This window comes from Sorex araneus, chromosome 10 (genome assembly GCF_027595985.1).
Source record: "Sorex araneus isolate mSorAra2 chromosome 10, mSorAra2.pri, whole genome shotgun sequence".
Classification (NCBI taxonomy): domain Eukaryota; kingdom Metazoa; phylum Chordata; class Mammalia; order Eulipotyphla; family Soricidae; genus Sorex; species Sorex araneus.
The window spans coordinates 7156891-7176608 of record NC_073311.1 but is presented as its reverse complement, the minus strand read 5'-3'; the positions used below and the strand labels follow the sequence as shown (position 1 = coordinate 7176608).

Sequence of the window (19718 nt, the reverse complement as noted above, 5' to 3'; positions counted from 1 at the left end):
CGGGTAGGGCGTTTGCCTTGCACACAGCCAGCCCAGGTTCGATTCCTCCGTCCCTCTTGGAGAGCATGGCAAGCTACCAAGAGTACCAAGAGTATCCCGCCTGCATGGCAGAGCCTGGAAAGCTATCCGTGGTGTATTGGATATGCCAAAAACAGTAACAACAAGTCTCACAATGGAGACATTACTGATGCCCGCTCGAGCAAATCGATGAACAGCGGGACAACAGTGCTACAGTGCTCTTTGTAAACAGTTCTATAAATAGAGTGCATCACTTGGATTAGGCCTGCGTCTATAACACTAGTGTATCGTAACAGACTAGAGGGCTTTTTTTTTTTTCACTCACTGAATGCCCCAGTGCTCTAATTACTGGTCACTGGGCTGTGCTGGTATGTGTTTCACCTCCCCACAATGACATAGAGATCTAGGTAGAGTCCCGTGGGAGTTTGGAGCTCTCTGGAGCCAGTCAATAAGCAGAGGAAGAGAGATTAGAGTATAAACAGCTTTTTTAAAAATTCCTGCTCAGAAATGACCCACAAAACTTCCACCCAGCTTCAGTTGTAGAAATTAACCTCATGGTCCCATCCAGATGTGCGCCAGACAGATGTCATTCCTGCCTGGACAGCTGCCTCCCACCGACAGCTTTATGGGAGGGAGAGTGAATTTTGTGAACACTTAGCTGTTCCTGCCACATGCAGTTTTGGTATGTCCTAAATCAATTTTATGGGTGAGCTTCTAAGAAGGATATGAAACAACATGCTCCCCACTGTCTGACCTAGAAGTTCACCTCCTCCCCACCTCCAGTTTGATGCTCTGTTCACAGATCAGATCCCTGAGACATCGAGTGTTTTTCTCCTTGACACTACACCCTTTTAGTCAGAAAGTTAATTCATATTTCGCCTTATATTAACGCTGGATTGTTCATAGTCCTTACAAGGGACTTATCTATTTTGCCCAGTTGACATCTTTCATGGGAAAAAAATTAAATTACTTCTGCAAAGTATCTGTATCTAATGAACTTGTTCTTGTGACAAAAATGATAATTTCAAGATTGTTTGTGATTGGGTTTCAGTCATACAGTGTTTCAATACTCACCCTTTCACCGCTGTATGTTTCCCACTGTGCATTTCCCATTGGAATATTGTATAATTGAAACACAACCCGGAACAATTTTGTAACTGTGTATCTCAGCATGATAAAATTTCAAAAATACATATAATTGAGTGGAAGGATACTTTAGAATAGGGTTAGAGCCAAAGTATAGTAGGTAGGGTGCTTGCCTTGCACGTGGCTGAATGAGGTTTGCTCCCCAGCATTCCATATCACCCCCTAAGCCCACCAGGAGTGATCCCTAAGTGCAGAGCTAGGAGTAAGCCCTGAGCAATGTCTCAAAGAAATAAATATTAAATAAATAAATTTTAAATAAATAAATAAAGGTTTCCTGTAAGAATATACCATGAAGATACTTCTTATGATATTTTCTTTCCTTTTTTTCCTCTAGTTTTTTGGTCACACCTGGTGATGCTCAGGGGTTATTCAGTATTATTTTAAATAGCTGAGGGGGACTGGACACTGGTCTAATTTTCTGGTTCGAGGTGAGAAAAAAATAACAGGAGAAGGTGTATTTAATGGGAACATGTGTAGGCCTGCTCCTATAGAGGGGGCTATTGTGGGGTGATTTGCAAAATAGAATGTCAGTTGCCATGTTTTGGTAATGCTGTGTACCATAAATATTGCATGGATATATTGAAGAAACATTTGTATTTCAGTACATCATATAGTTATAATATTTTGCCTTTCAGGTGAAAGGTTTTCCTACTTGTTAGACCTTAGACATTATAAGAAGTTCTTTGAGGAGTCTGCTGACATTCCATAGGGACTCATTGGAAATGTGGGAACATTAAGAAGTAATGTTTTTCACAACATCAGAAAAAATAGCAGGTCAGAGAGATAATTCAAAGACTGAGCATGTGTTTTGCATGTAGGAGGCACAGATTTAATCCCTGGCACTCTGGTCCCCTGAGCACTGTACAAGTGAGCCCGCTTCCCAAGCACCATGCTGGGAGTAGCACCTGAACACCACCAAATGTGGCCCCCAAATCTAAAGTCCTGCAAAACACAATTGTTATCCAGTCAGAACTTTAGAGAGTCTGCAAAGTGGTTTAATTGCTGGCATGAAACTAGACCTTAACACTGTGTATTTGAGGAATATTTAAGATTCACTTCTCTTGATTCTTGTGCCATCTGTCCCAAACTTTAAGAGATTAGCTAAGCATTGACCTAGCATTACCTCTGTCCAGTGAAAACTACTTAGTATCTCAGACTCATTTTCTTTATTGGGAGTTACACTGCACATCAGAAATTTAGAAAAGCTTGGTCAGCATATTAAAATGTTATACACATAATAAGACTGTCAAATCCTAGACCTGGATCTGTCCTATTTTCTAACTTTCAGTTAAGTTCCCAATGGTATTCACTGTGTTGGTGAAGGGTGTCGCTTCAGGGCATCAGCCGGGCAGGCACTGATCCCAACACTTTCTCATCTCTTTTTCTCCAGTGAAGAAATGGGGACAAGTTGGGAGACAGGACACACTTCCAGAAATAACTGTCTGGCCCTAGTCAGTCAGTAGCCAGCAGCAAGAAGGAAGCCCAGAGAACTGCTTCTCTGGGCCACTGTGCCTCAGTGCTGCTGTTCTGTTTGGCTCCAAAAGGCTCCGTTTCTTCAGTCAGCGAAGCATTGGCTTAAGCTGGGCCATACTTATGAGTTTAAACAAACAAACAAAAAAGTAAAAAAGCAAACAAACAAAAAACCCTCAAAAATTTTTATTATTAAAGAAGCATTTGCTTATAGAACATTTTGATTGGATTTCTTTTATATCATAAAAGGAGAAAATATATACTTATAACTTTTGGGTTTCCTTTCTGGTTTTCCTACAGGAAGTTCAACATCAGTTTCTGTTCAGCTAGAGCCAATTTGGCCTGTTTCATATGGGACAAGAATAAGTAGGCTGAGAATTCAGGTTCTTACATTTCAGCTCCTTCAGAGAATGAGCCATCTTGTCTGTATTCAGATATTTGCTCTCCTCCCCATAATTACTGAAGTTCCAGAAGTTGGGACCAAGGGAGAAGCTTTAGGATGAATCATGAACAATATAATTATTACATGAATAGCCCAGATAATTGGATTCCCCCATTTCTATATCTCATTTCTTCATTCAGGGTGCTGCTGATTCCCTACTGACGATAGCTCGCAGTGTCTATAATCTGTCTTTTCCTGAGTATACTGATTCTTTCTCCAAACATCATAAGTATCTATCAAAAAATATTCCTGGGAATAATTTGCTGTAGCTCAAGTAGCAGAATGTAATATGCCTCACTTGGACGAGGACCTGAACTTCGATCCCCAACAGTTCCTATTCCTTTAGCATCACTGAGGGTGGTTCCCCCTGCAAAAAAATGCAAACAATACAAGATGAATATTTATTTTATGTTGGAAAAAGTTTCTGTATTGCCTTGTCAATTTTTATGTCTAGTATTTTAATTTTTGCCTAATAACTATTTTATGTCCAATACATATTTTAAGTCTAATACTTATGACTTCTCTTCCAAGGGAAGTTTTCTCCTCTTTTTTGTCTTAAAAGATATTTTCTTAAATTTATAATGTGCTTAATCCCTTTAGAGGAATATATGTTTGCTGGAAACTAATTTCTATTAACTGTGCCCTTTTTTCACTAAGGTATTAATTCCTTGAATGAGTGCTATGTAAAACATGTGATATCTTATCATATTGTTGAAATAGCAAGAATTCACAATTCTTGTATTTGTAAAGTGGCTTAATTTACTAAGGTAAGTAAGCAGCAAATAGCAGATGCCTGAAAGAATTATCTTACTTAACATGACTTTTTGTTTTATACTTCAAATGTCTCATGCAACGCTCTGCTATTCATCCAAACAGCCAATTGCTCAACTACCTGCTTTAATGGAGGGACCTGTTTCTTCCCTGGAAAGTGTATCTGCCCTCCAGGACTAGAGGGAGAACAGTGTGAAATAAGTGAGTTATTGACCTTCTGCATTCTTGCTTTGGGGGGGGCTTGGAACTCCTTCTAAGCCCTTCTTGTTGTCAGTGAAGAGCCTGAAACCTAAGAGAAAGAATAGTTCATCAGAGGTCTTAAGCCAAATGTCCAGTCAACTGAGCTGACACTCATTTTGGCTATACGTTGAGCAAAGAGTGACTTAACCCAGGCCAGATGACTCACATCAAATACTTTCAGACTCATTTGGGTCTGGGTTTGGGCTACTCAGCACATGGAGTGACTTTTTCCCCCCAGTTATTTGGTCCCTTCTCATGATGCAGAACCACTAGGATTCACGTAGAAATTAGACCAGTGCAGTGGGCAACTGGGATTTGCTCACTCACCTACAGGCCTAAAGGATTCTCTCTGTGACTGAAATGTTTCCTAAACTACAAGGAAGACTGTTGTTCATCCAGCAGAATAAGACCCATAATAAAAGAACAACAAAGGGAGCATAACAATAAAAAAGTATGAACTAATAGTACACAAAATAGCATAAATTGCTAACTTGCTATGTTAAATCAAAGGAGCTAGTTATCCAAGAAGTATATGCAAGAAGATTCCATTTTCACAGGTTCAAAAAAACAGGTGCAATTAATGAATAAAAGTAGAAAAAAAATTGTGCTTGGGATCACAAAGAAACCCTTTGGGAATGCAGAAAATGGTCTGTATCTTGATTGACAAAGCATCCCCTAAGTATTTATGTATTTTTACATCAAGCAAGAGTTGAGCTACATAAACTTATGTCCACCCCTTATTATGCCTTCAATATGTCTGTCCTGCTCCAATCCAAAATATGAGCTGAACGCTAAGAGTGGCACTGGTAGATAATCATTGTTTCGGAATAGGATAGCAAACTGATGGTTCCTCTGTTATCTGTCAGCCTTATAGTCCTCAATGAGTCTCTGAAACCTAGTAAACCCAGAAATGGGTCAGCCCCATCTTAGATTGCTTTTTCATCCAGGACAGATAATGTTAAAACTCTGCCTAGGAAAGAGGAAAAGGAGTGTGTGTCTCTCTGCCAAGGGTTCTGTGCTCCTGCCTTGCTGGAAGGCTGGCGGGGCATTCTCTCTTCCAGCTGGCCCATATCTGTAAAACACCCCAGGTGCTTAGTCCCGCCATAGTTTCTGTAACCTAGTGGTTCCAGACTGAAAACTGACTTCCTATTTTAACTTTCGACCTCTAATTTATTTGTGGGTTTTTGTACTTTAATGACTAGTAGATGAAGTAACCTTTTTTATAGAGTTCAAATGAAATGCCTCTGAAGTTTCCATGGAACATGTAATTAATTGTCAGGATGTGGTTTCTGTTCTTATTAATTACCCTGCCCTGATAAAGATATCTCTGAACTAACTCCCCTCAATTTTCTCCCCTTGCTTACTTTCAGACTTCACATACTTCGGCAGTCCATGTTTATGGATCTTTGTTCATGGTCTTGTTTCTCTTCATTTAAGAGTACCTTTCCTTTTCTTTTTTTTTTTAAGAGTACCTTTTCATGCCTTGAGATTTCTGAGCTAAACGTGGGCAGAGGCACTTTTTTTTATTCTTCTTTGTGGGGTTCCCCCACATCATAACTGCGCATAAAATGAGGGAATTTAAAACTTCTTATTGTCCCTATCACAAGTTGTTCTCAGATCTCTAAAGGGAATTTCCTATTCCTGTTCCAGGGCTCACATTACCAGTAAACTATGGAAATGGTCCTCGGTTAAAAAGTGCTTCTAAATGTACTAAACACAACAATTTGAACTATGTATTCTTATTTTTAAACTGGGAAATAACTCACCATTTTAAAAAGTACAGTTCGGGACTAGAATGATAGTGCAGCAGGTAGAGCATTTGCCTTGCATGCAGTTGACCTGAGTTCAGTCCATGGCACCCCTGAGTCCTATCAGGAGTGATCCCTGAGCACAGGGCCAGGAGTAAGTCCTGAGTACAGCTGGATGTGAACACAATCCCCACCAAAAAAAGAGAATACCGTTCAGTGTTCAGTATATATTCTGAAGTTGTGCAGGACCCCTTCACCTTCATTCAGAACATGCCATCACCCTCCACCAAAAAACAGTTCCCATTAGCACTTACTCTTCCTTGCCCACTCCCCTAAGAGCAAAAAACCACTGCTCTTCTTTCTGTTTCTTCAGATTTACCTATGTCAGACCTTTCATTGAAATAGAATCATAAATGACCTCTTTTGTCATTTTTTTAACTTAGCATGATATTTTCCAGATTCACTCAAATTGTAGCAGACATTTGTACTTCCTCTTAACTACTGACTAGTATTCCAGCATATTCTGTGCCAGCTGCATTTTGTTTTTCTTTAAATCAGTTGATGAATTTCCAGTTATTTCTATTTTTGGACTATCATAAATAATTCTGCTATCAGTTTTTATGTACACAGTTTTATATGAACATATGCTTTAAGTTTTTCTTCAGTAGATACCTAGAAGTGGAATTGTTAGACCATATGTTAATGCTACATTTAATTTTTCAGAAACTGCCAAACTGTTATCCAAAACATCTGTGCCATTTTACATTCCTACCAGTAGTGTCTAAGGGTTCTAATTCTCCATATCATTGCCAGCACTTGTCATTATTTTTGTTATGAAAAATGTATTCTGCTATTATTTATATTTTTTGTCCTCCTGGCCTCTTTCAAAATTGATATCTTTTAAAACTTCATTCTGACTTGATTGTGAGTTATGCTTGTATGCTAACAAATAAACTGTGACTGAAGTCATTTGGATGTAGAATACACATTTATCTTGTTTTTTTTAAAAGCATATAGATTTCTCAAGCATCTTTAATGAATGTTCAACTTAAAGGCCACACAAATTGTTTATACTATATTATAGATGGAGTTTGAATAACTTAATTAATTGTTATTATAAAACTTCTCTATATAAAATATTTTGATGGGGCTAGGAATATGACTCAGTGATCAAGTACCTGCCTTGCATGTATGAGACCTGAACTCAATTCCTGGCACTAAAATGTATATATAATATATGTTTATAAAAAATACAATGAAAAATTATAGCAGTGGATACAAAATAATAATCTATAATCCTAAGACCCAGGTATGGCCATTATTGACATTTCCTATTCACACACCCTCCTTTTTAAAAAATTATTTTCTATGAGAATTGGATTTGCAAATTAATTTTATCCTACAATTCAATAAGCTAGATAGGAGAACTGCAATCAACTGTCTTGATTTTTGTCAATATCTCCATCCTGGCTAGAGTAAACTGAAGGACCCTCATTTCTGTATGGCCACAAAAACAAAACAGATCTTTTTAGTCAGTGAACAAGGCTCTCTCTATTCATCACTCCCAGTGTTACTCCTGATTGCCAAGTTCAACTCCCATTGAACATGGGAAAATTCGGACTCACCAAGTATTTCACAATAAGTACTCTATCTTTCCTGCCATATAATTATAGTCCCACATCTTGTTTACTTGAAAAACCCAAAAGCATTTCCGAGTACTGTGATATGATCCAATTTCATGTATATGATGGGGCCAGACATTTGTTTGATGCAAATGAAAGTTAAGTATTTCTTTGAGGTGAGAGCTGATGTCTTAATCAAATAGTAAATGTTTTTCTTGTACACAATCCTAGCAGGAAGGTCCTATTTGGATTTTTAATGCTCAGTTGAAAGATGGCAATGTATTATAAGTATGTGTTAATATCTGTTTCTTGAACTCATCTACATCAGAAAATCTTAAATATCTAATGCCATTCCAGATTTTTGAGAGACTCTAACATGTCAATATTCTGCTTATATAGTGTTTCCAAAAGGACTAAATGCTGCCTTGGTCAATTTATGTACAAAGAAAATCCTTTTAAGATATGTTACAAGGAGAATAAAGTGTAGCAAAATAATTTTCATATGGACTTCATTTCACGTATGTAAAGCATAGTACTTACTGGTAAAAATCTCTAGAAGTTCACTTCTTTCAAAGATTTATTTATGTCCTAGGGCCTTTATAATTAGAGTATTCTGCTAAGATAAAAAAAATAAAGGAAGAGAAAAAAAGAAAGAACAACAATAACAGTAATAAAAAAAAGTCTGAATTCCTCCACCTCCTAAATAAAATGGCTGTTTGCTCTCTCTGGAACGTGATGGTCCTGTCACAGGATGTGATTTCAGCCTGGAATGAATAATCCCTTATCCTTCATACTTCAAAAAATGTAGCCCCCAACCGGAGAGATTGTAAAATGGTAGGACACTTGCCTTGCGTACGGGCAACCCAGGTTCAATCCTGGTACCATGTATGGTTCCCTGTGCCCCTCCAGGAGTAATCCCTGAATGCAAAACCAGGAGTAAGTACTAATAATTTCTGGGAATGCCCCCCGACCAAAACAAATTTACGCATCTCCTTCTCTATCCCAGCTACCTTTTCCCCCAGCATGTGAGACCGACTTCCAAGTCATGGAGTGATCCTCCTGGCCCTTGTCTCTATTATCCCTGGGTGTTGCTCTTCCATTATGTTACTTTCTATTCCATAGTCATTCTATGTCTGTCCCTTTCTCTCTCTGATTCACTTCACTTAGTATGATACTCTCTATGGACTGAACATGATGGCCACTTAGTACCTATATTGCAAACCATAACACCCAAAAGGAGAGAGAGAGAAAAAAAGGGAATATGCCCGCCACAGGGGCAAAGTGAGGCGGGGGACAGGGAGGGGGGAGGGGTGGCAGGAGGGATACTAGGAACATTAATGGTGGAGAATGGGCACGGGTGGAGGGATGGATGGGTACCTGATCATTATATGACTGAAACGTAATCACAATAGTTTGTAAGTCTGTATTTCACAATAGTTTGTAGTATCTGTATTTCACGATGATTCATTTAAAATATATATATTAAAAAATAAAAATAAATGTATGGTGACAGAAAATAGAGATGCTTCAAGTGGCAGCTCACAAAAAGTCACAATATTCTGAGATTAAACAATTGATATTCTGCCCAGTCTCTAAGATCACAATGCATTGAAAAAAGAACTAATTACAGTAAAAAACAGAAAAGAATTCAAATACCTAGAAATTAAACAAAAAGGAAAAAGAAAAAAATTAAGCATTAAAAGTTTGAGAAAATCTAACCAGTTATGGAAAGATGAATGAAGTCTCATTGTCAGCTGAATGAAGTCAATAAAATTAAGACAATTTGATTGATGAGATGAATCATCTAGATGAGATATCTAAATGACTTCAGAAACTGCAGCGAACATAAAATGTGGCACATAAAATATAACTGATCAAATAAAGTGGAGATGTTGGGGCTGGAGCAATAGTACAGTGGGTAGGGTTTTGCCTTGCATGCAGCTGACCCGGATTTGATTCCCGGCATCCCATATAGTCTCCCAAGCACCGCCAGGAGTAATTCCTGAGTGCAGAACCAGGAGTAACCCCTGAGCATCACTGGGTGTGACCCAAAAAGCAAAATAAATTAATAAAGTGGAGATGTTACAAAATAATAAAGCAAAACTAAAAAAAATTGATACACTGTAATTACTCAGTATTCAACATTTTTTTGATGCTATGTTTTCTGGTTTTGCTTTACATTATTTATGGTTTACTTACCATAATAATGTATTCAATAAAATACACAAGATCATCAATATTTAACTGTAAAATAATTTTTGTTAAATGATTTCATTCCTTTATCAGCTAATATAATGTCCTGAGCATATTAAGGCTAAGTTATGATGTCAGTACCTTAGATGCATTCATGCATTTTCAAGTCACAATATTTTATTTTTCAATGGATTTGTCAAGCTATAATTCTATCATAAATCTAGGAATATTTACAATTCTATCACGTAAGACTTTGAATTGGTTAATGACATAATTTACTTATATCAGAATTTGTCTTAATTTATATATATTTTTTGTGGTATGCAAGGATATGCCGAGACTAATATATAATATACATTTCTACACTAGGCTGGGAGATTGGATGGAACCATGGAACATTGTTATAGAGTTGACACTGATAGTGAGATTACTGTTTGAATACTGTATGTGTTAAACACTATTACGGATAATTTTGTAAATCACAGTGTCTAAATAAAAAAAAAATTAAATCTAAAAAAAAATTTAGCCTTGGGATGGCAAATCCAACATTGTGGAGGGAGCATGAAAAACCTCTGGAGTGCAAAAGAAGAAAGTTATATAATTTTCACATTAAAGGTCTTTTAACTCTAAGATCCTGTGATTAAAAGGAAAACCAAAATAACAACAACAACAACAACAAGCAAGCACCATTCGTTTGGCACAGAGATAAAAGAAAGAGTGATGGATTATTAGGACCTATGACGGCCCATGAAAGAAAAGGCATTAGTGTGCTATCAAGTCTTTTCCCATAAATCCTTCTCAACAGTCTTTTACTCCAGCCACTACTACTATAATTTGTTAGGCACAGTCAGTCAGAGCCTGGCTATACCGCAATTGTCCAAAGCTTCTCTTGCTCTGCACCCAGAGACTCCTCCCAGTCTTAAAGACAAAAGGAAAGAAAAAGAACGTTAATATAGCCTCCATTCACAGTCATAGAACAGAAGTACTATTCCATGGGAGGACCCTTACTTGTGTGAGACAGAAGCTGGTGAATGTTCCCTTTTCTTTCTTCCAACATATTGAAGGTGCCACCCACATGGTGCCTCAGGCCCCAGCAGAATCTGGAATCTGGTGGCTCCTGTTGAAGTTCAACCACAGACACATTTGTGTGTTGGCTCTCCTGCCTTTCCTGTTTTACACCTTACACCCTTCAGGTTTTGATTCACCTCCTCAAGCATTTACTTTGGTTTCTATCAGAGCTGGTACCTGCCGAACATCATTCAGGGACTTGATCATGAGAGATGTTTGTGGATAAACAAATAAGACCAGAATTAGAGCTATCTGGATGTACAATATATACATTTATCTTTTTTTTAAAGGTTGATAGATGTGCTTTATAAATGAATGAATAATCAGTAAGTCCAGTTTTCTGGGGAATCCTAGTCTGATACACTCAAGACCAGGTGTTGGTTTGCTTTAAGTAAAAATCATATTCATAAGTCAGAACTCACATTAAAGAACATTTAAGGGCTGTTCAGATCTTAAAGTTTGGTTGCCTTAGATACATTATGAATCAGTTTTTATAAAAATTATACATCATTTATTTATTTTTAGTTTATAAAAGCAAACGGACTACAAATAGTGGCACTTGGCCATCAGAGTAAAGAAGATAAATATACAATACCCTATTATGTGAAAATACTGATCTGTTGGTTCCAATAGTGAAATTTAAACAGCAGAAAATATCTAAAATAAATGGAAATTACTACCATCTAAAAAACATTTATTCTCTCAAAGCCTTACAGTGAATTACTTTGAAAATGTAATTACCTCTGAGAGATTTCCTTGCTTAGTCACACTCTTTTCTTTTTCAGGTAAATGCTCTCAACCCTGTCAGAATGGTGGTAAATGCATTGGCAAAAACAAATGCAAGTGCTCCAAGGGTTACCAAGGAGACCTGTGTTCTGAGCGTAAGTAACCTTTTCACTTAACCAGAATGTGTGTCTCACACAGTAATTTCCATGCCTGCCACGTGCTTTTGAGGCATCCCTACGGCCCTTCTGCACTAAGACTTGTTTACACTCCTTATAACGAAGCACTGTATGAAGCCCATCACATAAGAACAACACACAACTACAGTGGAGGACTGAAATTGAGAGGAAAAAAAGAAGAGATAACAGGGGCAGGGCTAGGGGCTTCAGGTATGTGGGTAATGTAGAGGCGAGGCACGTGGATACATCTAAACCACAGAGTCAGTAACTCCAAACTACAACAATCAAACTTGAAAAGGCGCGGGGTGGGAGGGAACCTGGATACAATGGTGGAGGGGCCTTGACACTGGTAGTGGGATTGGGGTTGGATCATTATATGACTGCAACTATATGATGAACACCTTTGTACAACACAGTACCTTAATATATATACACATATATGTGTGTATGTTTATATATGTACATATTTATATGTAGCACACATATAAAGAGTTTTCTTTAGGAAAATAAACTTCCATTGCCAAGGAGTTTTAAAGTTCCTGAGTACTTTTGTAAAAGAGAAGTATCCAGCTTAGTTTAGAATCTCTCTCAAAATTATTGGGAAAACTTTTTTTTTTTGGTTTTTGGGTCACACCTGGCGATGCACAGGGGTTACTCCTGGCTCTGCACTCAGGAATTACTCCTGGCGGTGCTCAGGGGACCATATGGGATGCTGGGATTTGAACTTGGTTCGGCCGCGTGCAAGGCAAACACCCTACCCGCTATGCTATCACTCCAGCCCCTGGGAAAACTTTTGAAACACCGGGTTTTCCAAAAGTTTTGAACAACCAGATTATAGCAGGAAACTGACTTGGAAAAAAATTGGGGAGTGGTGAGGCCAAGACTAACACATTCTAAAGACCTTCAGGAAATTTCGGCTCTTCACACTCTAAAGAGCTTTAGCAGCTGTGTGATTCTATTGATGAAACAAAGGCTCTGGAAATGTTCTTCTTATCTCTTTTGATTCTAGCTGTCTGTGAGCCTGACTGTGGTGAACACGGAGTCTGCTATGAGCCCAACAAATGCCTATGTCAAGAGGGCTGGCATGGAAGACACTGCAATAAAAGTGAGTGCAAGCCAGCTGGGGGGCCCTGCTACTTCCTAACTAGTTTTGGCTCTGGAGGCTAAAGGACAACCCATGACTCAGCCCTGCTTTCTTTTTCAGTAAAAGCAACTGGTCCCTCTTCCTCTCTTCACCCTACCCATCCTTCTCTTTTTCCTTTTCCTTTTTAACTCCTCCTCCTCCTCCTCCTCCTCCTCCTCCTCCTCCACCTCCTCCTCCTCCTCCTCCTCCTCCTCCTCCTCCTCCTCCTCCTCCTCCTCCTCCTCCACCTCTTCCTCTTCCTTCTTCAGCTCCTCCTCTCCTCTTTTTCTCCTTCCACTTCTTCCTCCTCCCCTGCCCATTCTTTTTTCTTTTCTTCTTCTCCTTTCCACCTTTATCCCTGCCTTTCATACCCTCATCTTCACAACTTTCTCTACTTTAAGTCTAAGCCTTTGAGAATCAAGAGAAGCATATGTAAAAATGTCTCATCTGTAAAATATTATCACAAATCTTTTCTAGGTTAAATTAGTAATAAAGGTTGATTTGATGTTACAGTATATAAACATAGAAAGAACTGGCAAGTTGGGGCTTTTACATCTAATGTAGACTCCGTGTCTACTTGACTCTGATTTTATCTTTCAAAATTTATCAACAAACTTCAAACACAGAGTTTTATCATTAAAATCTCTATATCGGTTATGATATGCTTTAAATGAGTTATTTTGAGGGCAAAAAAAGGTTCATGAAGCCTGGAAAAGATGTTCTAATTGGCACTTTTCAAATGTCCTGACAGCTAAAGTGACCTAGTTATTTAGGTAATAAACCATTGACCTATTTCAAACACAAAATGTAACATGATACATTTAGCCATTCAGGTTTGGGATTTGCCGAGGAGGCTGCCTAAGCAATGTTTGGGGTCTGAAGGCCACTCATTGATAGTTGGCCAACTGGGCCAAATGGTTCAGTGCTCAGTCCAGCAGGGCTGGGGGCTACCAGGGTGGAGAGGGCATGTAGTGCCAGGGTTCAAATGCAGGCCTCAATGCAAAAGCAGGTAAGCATGCAGCCCTGACTGCTAAGCTATCTCCCCAGTTCCCCAAACAAAGTTACAAAGATATCTATGAGTGATTTTCAGGTGTGCAATGTTTCAACACCAATTCCTCACCAGTCCCCAGTTTCCCTCCAACCCCCAGCCTGCCAGTATGGCAGGCACTTACCCCCTCCCCCATTGTCCTGGTTCCCTTCCCTGACTTATTCCTCCCACCTCCCAGCTCACTCCCTGCTCCAGTGGTAAGCTTCCTACTAAAGACCAGTTCTTATTTGCCCACCACTCATCCAACAAAGGGTTAATATCCAAGATCTATAAAATACTTTTAGAGCTCTCCAAACATTGTTTTGATGGGTACCAAGAGTAGACTCACTGTCCACTTTCCTCTGTAAAGGCAGGTGTCAGGCCAAACTGTATCCATCATATTGCGTCTCCAAAATACAATGGGATTCAGGGGCACAAGTCTTGTATGTGCAAAGTCCCTTGTTTGATCACCTGCACCATGTGTAGCCATGGAGGTCCCCAGAACAACTGGACCCAAAAGCATCATGTCACCAGGCCTAGCATTGATTCAGCCTAGTTATCCAAGGATTGCCAGGAGTGTCACCTGAACATGACTTGGGAGTCCCCTCAAGGAAAAAATGGATTCCAGTAGAGTGAATCACTTAGATGTGTTTTTAGATCCTGGTCTTTAAAGGATGGGTCCCAAGGGCTCTAGTGAGTGCAGAAATGATCCACTCAGATGCTGAAAGAAAACAGTTTAAAATAGTTTTGACACTGCCCACTTGGGAGAGCCTGGCAAGCTCCCCATGGCGTATTCATATCCCAAGTACAGTAACAAATATATACATACCTCTCAGAGAGCCCAGCAAGCTACCGAGAGTATCCTGCCTGCACAGCAGAGCCTGGCAAGCTACCTGTGGCGTATTCAATATACCAAAAACAGTAACAATAGGTCTCATTCCTCTGACCCTGAAAGAGCCTCCAATCATTGGGAAAGACGAGTAAGGAGAGGCTGCTAAAATCTCAGGGCTGAGTGTAATAGAGACATTACTGGTGCCCGCACGAGTAAATTGACAAACAATGGGATGACAGTGATACAGTGACAGTGATTATTTTATTTATATTTATATTAAATAAAATAAATATATTTACTTATAAACATAAATAAATATATTTATATTTATTAAGTAGTTATAAAATAAATTTTATTTATAACTATATATAGATAACCATATCTGTAATGTTTATATATTGTTTGAATTATATTTATTAATATATATATTTATATATTCATGGCAGAGTCTGGCAAGCTACTCTTGGCATATTCGATATGCCAAAAAACAGTAGCAAGTCTCACACTGGAGACATTACTGGTGCCCACTCGAGCAAATCAATGAACAATGGGATGACAGTGCTAGTGCTTTATATATTATAGATAATATGACATATTATCTATATATTAGGCTATATTTTTATATGCCCAGCCTGATTTCTTTTTGGTGCAATTTTGCAGTATCCATATGTTGCTCCAATGGTTCTATATAATACATTGATATGTAGCTGTATATACATTGAATTGTTTGTTTAACTTAAGGCAGGTTGACATCTGGTCTGCAGGCTACACTCAGACATTGTTTTGAGTTTTTTCCCCCAGGCTACATGAAATTGGCTGCAGGTGGGCGCAGTTTAACCAGAAGTGCCTCTCTTTTAGAAAAAAACCCTCTACTCAGGTGTTAGTGGTCGAATAATATCCTTGTTAAGACTTGGTTTTGTTTTTGTTTGGGGGCCATACCCGACAGCTGTCAGTGTACGCTCCAGGCTCTGTGCTCAGGGATCACTCCTGGCAGGTTCAAGGGACCATGTGGTGTGCTGGGGATTGAACCCAGATCAGCCCCGTGCAAGGCGAATGCCCTAGTTGCTGTACTATAACTCCAGTCATGAGAACATGTATTTCTTACAGGGAAACCTTTGTACTAAAAGGCCTATAGAAAACTCACCATTTCTAGAGCCACTTTGAAAAGAATAGACCAGACCCTTTGTGCCGCCCTCAGTCAGATACAATCCCTGAGGCTTTTCCTGAAATCAAATTGACTTCCAAGAAATCCTGAGGCTGTATATGACTTGAGGTCAGACTCCTCATTCCAGGTCTTCATTTTTCAAGGTGCTCTGGGACCCCGCCTCTGGAGAACACTCTAGAGAGTGACAGGGTTGCAGGATTACCTCCTCCTGCTGAAAGAGCGGGTCATTTTTCCCCAAAGAGAGAAAGTTAGGGACCCTTCAGTAGACAAGGTGAGCAAGTGTAACAGGTTCACCAGTCCCCAAAGAACATCTCCATCTTCCCATGAACCAAGCTGGTAAAGGTTTTTGTCCTCATGTACCCTCATCAGATCAAAAAGGTGAAACTGGTACTTCGTTGAAATACTGTGTGCCTTCAGGAGCGGCCACCCAACTGTACACCAGTTCAGGAAAGCAAGCTGAAAGAAAGGGTTTATTTTGACTCAAGGGAGGTGACAGGAAGCTCTGTGGCACAAAGCAGACTCCCAGTGGGGTGACACACTGGGAGGTCCCAGGCACCCGGACATCCTGTGGGGAGGAGGAGACTGCAGACAGACTCCAGAGGGAGGTTTGGGCTTCATGGGTGGCAGGACAAGCAGAAGGGGAGGGATTGATTCCAGTGCATTGTTGGCTCATGTTTTGACCATTCTATGCGCAACTAGCCTACATACTGACAATTCAAAGAAACCCATTCAGGAATGAAGTATTCTGTTCTCAGTCGTTGGTTAGTGGCATGCTAACATGCAGTTAAAAACCGCAGGGAACAAATGTAATGCCAAACCTGACTAAGGCACCAAGACATGGAGACAGATTTTTTTTTTTCAGTTTTAGGAAATCAGTAGAATGAATCAGGGTCCTGAGCGCCTCCAATAGTTCACAAACAGAGGAATAAAAGTCTCAAGTTCTCCACTTAGGACTTAAGCTGGAAATGGATGGTGCCTTTGGGGGTGAGAGGCTTTGGGGCCATGGCCAGGGAAGCCCAGGGTCTAATCTTGGTTTATTGCTCAGGATGACTGCACCAGGGTGACTCCTGGTAGTACTCAGGATGTGGTGCTCCAGTCCTTTGAGTTTCTCCAGCCTACATGCTGATCCTGAAAGAAACTCACAAATCTAATTGAAGGGAGTCATTTCAAGCCATAAACCTTTTTCTAATCTATGTAATGGAAGTTCCTTAATTCTTACAGAATTCCAATTTTCTATAAATTCAGTGGTTGCTCCACATCATTTATTTATATAAATAAGTGGGTTGTTATATTGGATTGCAACATCGAGTCACAAAACTGGCTTTGCAACACAGTGAGAAGATCAATGATTAGATTCCCTGCAAAAGCATCTCTGCATTTGAGACCTCAGTGCTAGATTCTTAGAAATTCTTCCAGCCATCCAAACATTCATACAAGTTTTGCATAAAGAATTTGTCCAGGCCAAAATATACAGTGATTCAGATATTTAATAAAATCCAGATCTAATGGAATAAAATGGGTTTCCTTTAAGTTTTTAAATGCCATGCCTTTAAATTAGTTAATACTATTTCCATTCTGACAAGAAATTTGTTGAGCTATTATGTTCTGTTTCTGGTAGATTTTTTTCCCCTTTTAACACATGGAAAATTTTATGCTTAGGAAGATTTTATGATAAATGCTTCTAAGCAATAATTGAGGAAAGAAAGGGGATCCCCAGAAAAGAGAATATTCAAGTTCTATCTTCTACAGAGAATTGGGAGGAAATTTCAGAGGACTTGGAGTGGCAGAAGTAAGATTTAAGGTAGATCCCAGCACTAGAATTTTCTCAAGGAACAGATAAATTGCCTGAATCCCTAAGTGTATGTAGCTCAGATAAGTTGACTGGTTTGCCCAAGGGCAAGGAACAAATGAGAATTATTAACAAACTCAAGCCCCAAAGTATTATCATCCAAAATCAGTACTACCAGAGACAGCACTCGGAAGTCAGAGCAGCCTCTCTACCAGACTCATCAGCATCAGTGATTCTCCTCATAGCAAATGACGAACCTTTGTCCTGCCCCATACATATCTGGTGTCAAAACTTGGCGGTAGACGATGCCTGTTTTTCAGAAATGTTGCCAAAGAATGGTTGTGGGATAATGGGTGGGGCTGAACAATTTGGTCACCTGTACTAAAATCCTTGTGAGATCTCAGCAGAGATACTGGACCTGTAGCATCTTGTCTCCAGGTAGCCTTTGGTGGCCGCTGTGGCTGTGCACTCAGGTTGCAGAGGGAAAATGGATTTCATTGGAATGGTTAATAAGTAATCTGAAGAGCCTGTTTTTGTAGTTTCTTTTCTTTTAAGCTGTGAATAATTTTGCAGGATACGGAGCCAGCCTCCTGCATGCCCTGAGGCCAGCCGGCACCCGACTCAGGCTGTACACGCCTTCAGTTAAAAAGGCTGAGGAGCGACAGGACCCACCTGAATCCAATTACGTCTGGTGAACTCCGACATCTGAAATGTTTTAAGTTACACCAAGTTCATAGCCTTTGTTAACCTTTCATGTGTTGAATGTTCAAATAATGTTCATTACAGTTAAGAATACTGGCCTGAATTTTATTAGCTTCATTATAAATCATTGGGCTGATATTTACTCTTCCTTTTAAGTTTTCTAAGTATGTCTGTAGCATGATGGTATAGATTTTCTTGTTTCAGTGCTTTGGGACAGATCTTATGTCAGTTGATCAAGTTAAAAATTTGTCTTTTCAATGTGTAGTTGGTGGATACTTTCCAAAATTACAATGGATTTGTGGTGTTGGGGCTGAGGCAAGATTAATGAAGGTAAATGGAACAAAAATGCATAAGTCGCAGGGATGTGAATGAAGCAGTAAATATGCTGAAGTTACAGCATTTCAAATTTTATTGTCAAGTATGAAGATGTTTGTCACATTTGAAAATTGCTCTTATTTTAAATCTCTCAATACAGTGTATTTTGACCTTATCATGATTCCAGAGAATTCAGTAGTAAAAGAAGAAAAAGAAATAACACTGTGGTAGTGGCATTTTAACAATATAATATATTGTAAAAACAGTAAAATAAGGATTATAATGTATGAACGTTTTTGCATTGGCTGAAGCAATATAATATATTGTAAACAAAACAAAACACAGCCCTTACTTAATAAACCCTTTATACTGTTTGTATGTATAAAATAAAGGTGCTGCTTTCGTTTTCTGAGTGTTGTATGGTCTGTGCATGTGCTATCTTATGGAAATAAAGTTGGTTGCAATTAGTGGTGGATAAAACTTTGCAGTATCATTTGAGAAGTTAAAAAAAAAAAAGTCATCTACTTCATTCTTTGGCCTTTTCTTAGCTTTCCCAGTTCTGCTTCTGCTCCAGCCAGGACATAGAAAACTCTATTCCTATTCCCTCCCAGTTTGGGTATCTTTTCTTTCAAGTCTTCTCTAACCCAGAAGTGTTAGAAATTCATTAGGAGTCTGGAGATTGGCTTAGTGGCTTAGTCTGGCAAGCATAAGGCTGCAAGTTCAAACCATGGTGCTGTTTCCAAGGGCATTTTACTGCCCCCACTGTACGGGATTCCCAGCCAAGGGAAATAAATAATTCATCCATGAAAAAGCTTTCAGAGACTTTCTAAAGGTGTCACATCAAGTGCTGCCATTTGTTAAAAATTACATGTGTTGTCTTACAATCCTATGAGCTATTGTTATACTATTTTACAGATTTTTTTAATGCTGAAGTTTGTAGCAATAAATAATTTTCCCAACATTTCATCATGTGATAGGGATGAATTTGAATCCACATCATGTGGCTGAAACTTTCAAACATTGCTCTTTCTTCTCCTTCCTTTTTTATCAGTAAATATAGTAGAGCACAGAACTTCACAGATCCTAGCTCTTTTCCAATTTATGTTAGTCTCTTCATTCTCCCAAGGGAATGTACCCTCTTTTTT

General features: G+C 39.0%; 1 protein-coding gene across 1 annotated transcript in view; it reads left to right on the top strand.

The window, feature by feature from the left end:
- The window catches only part of WIF1 (WNT inhibitory factor 1), a 76369-nt gene extending 57387 nt beyond the window's left edge, over positions 1-18982 (top strand). Inside the window, exons 7-10 of the mRNA XM_004602641.3 lie at positions 3953-4048; positions 11504-11599; positions 12630-12725; positions 18130-18982. Of these exons, the coding sequence (XP_004602698.2) occupies positions 3953-4048; positions 11504-11599; positions 12630-12725; positions 18130-18251 (410 nt within the window). The 3' untranslated portion in view covers positions 18252-18982. The remainder of the gene's footprint in view (positions 1-3952; positions 4049-11503; positions 11600-12629; positions 12726-18129) is intronic.
- The last annotated feature ends 736 nt before the right edge of the window (positions 18983-19718 follow it).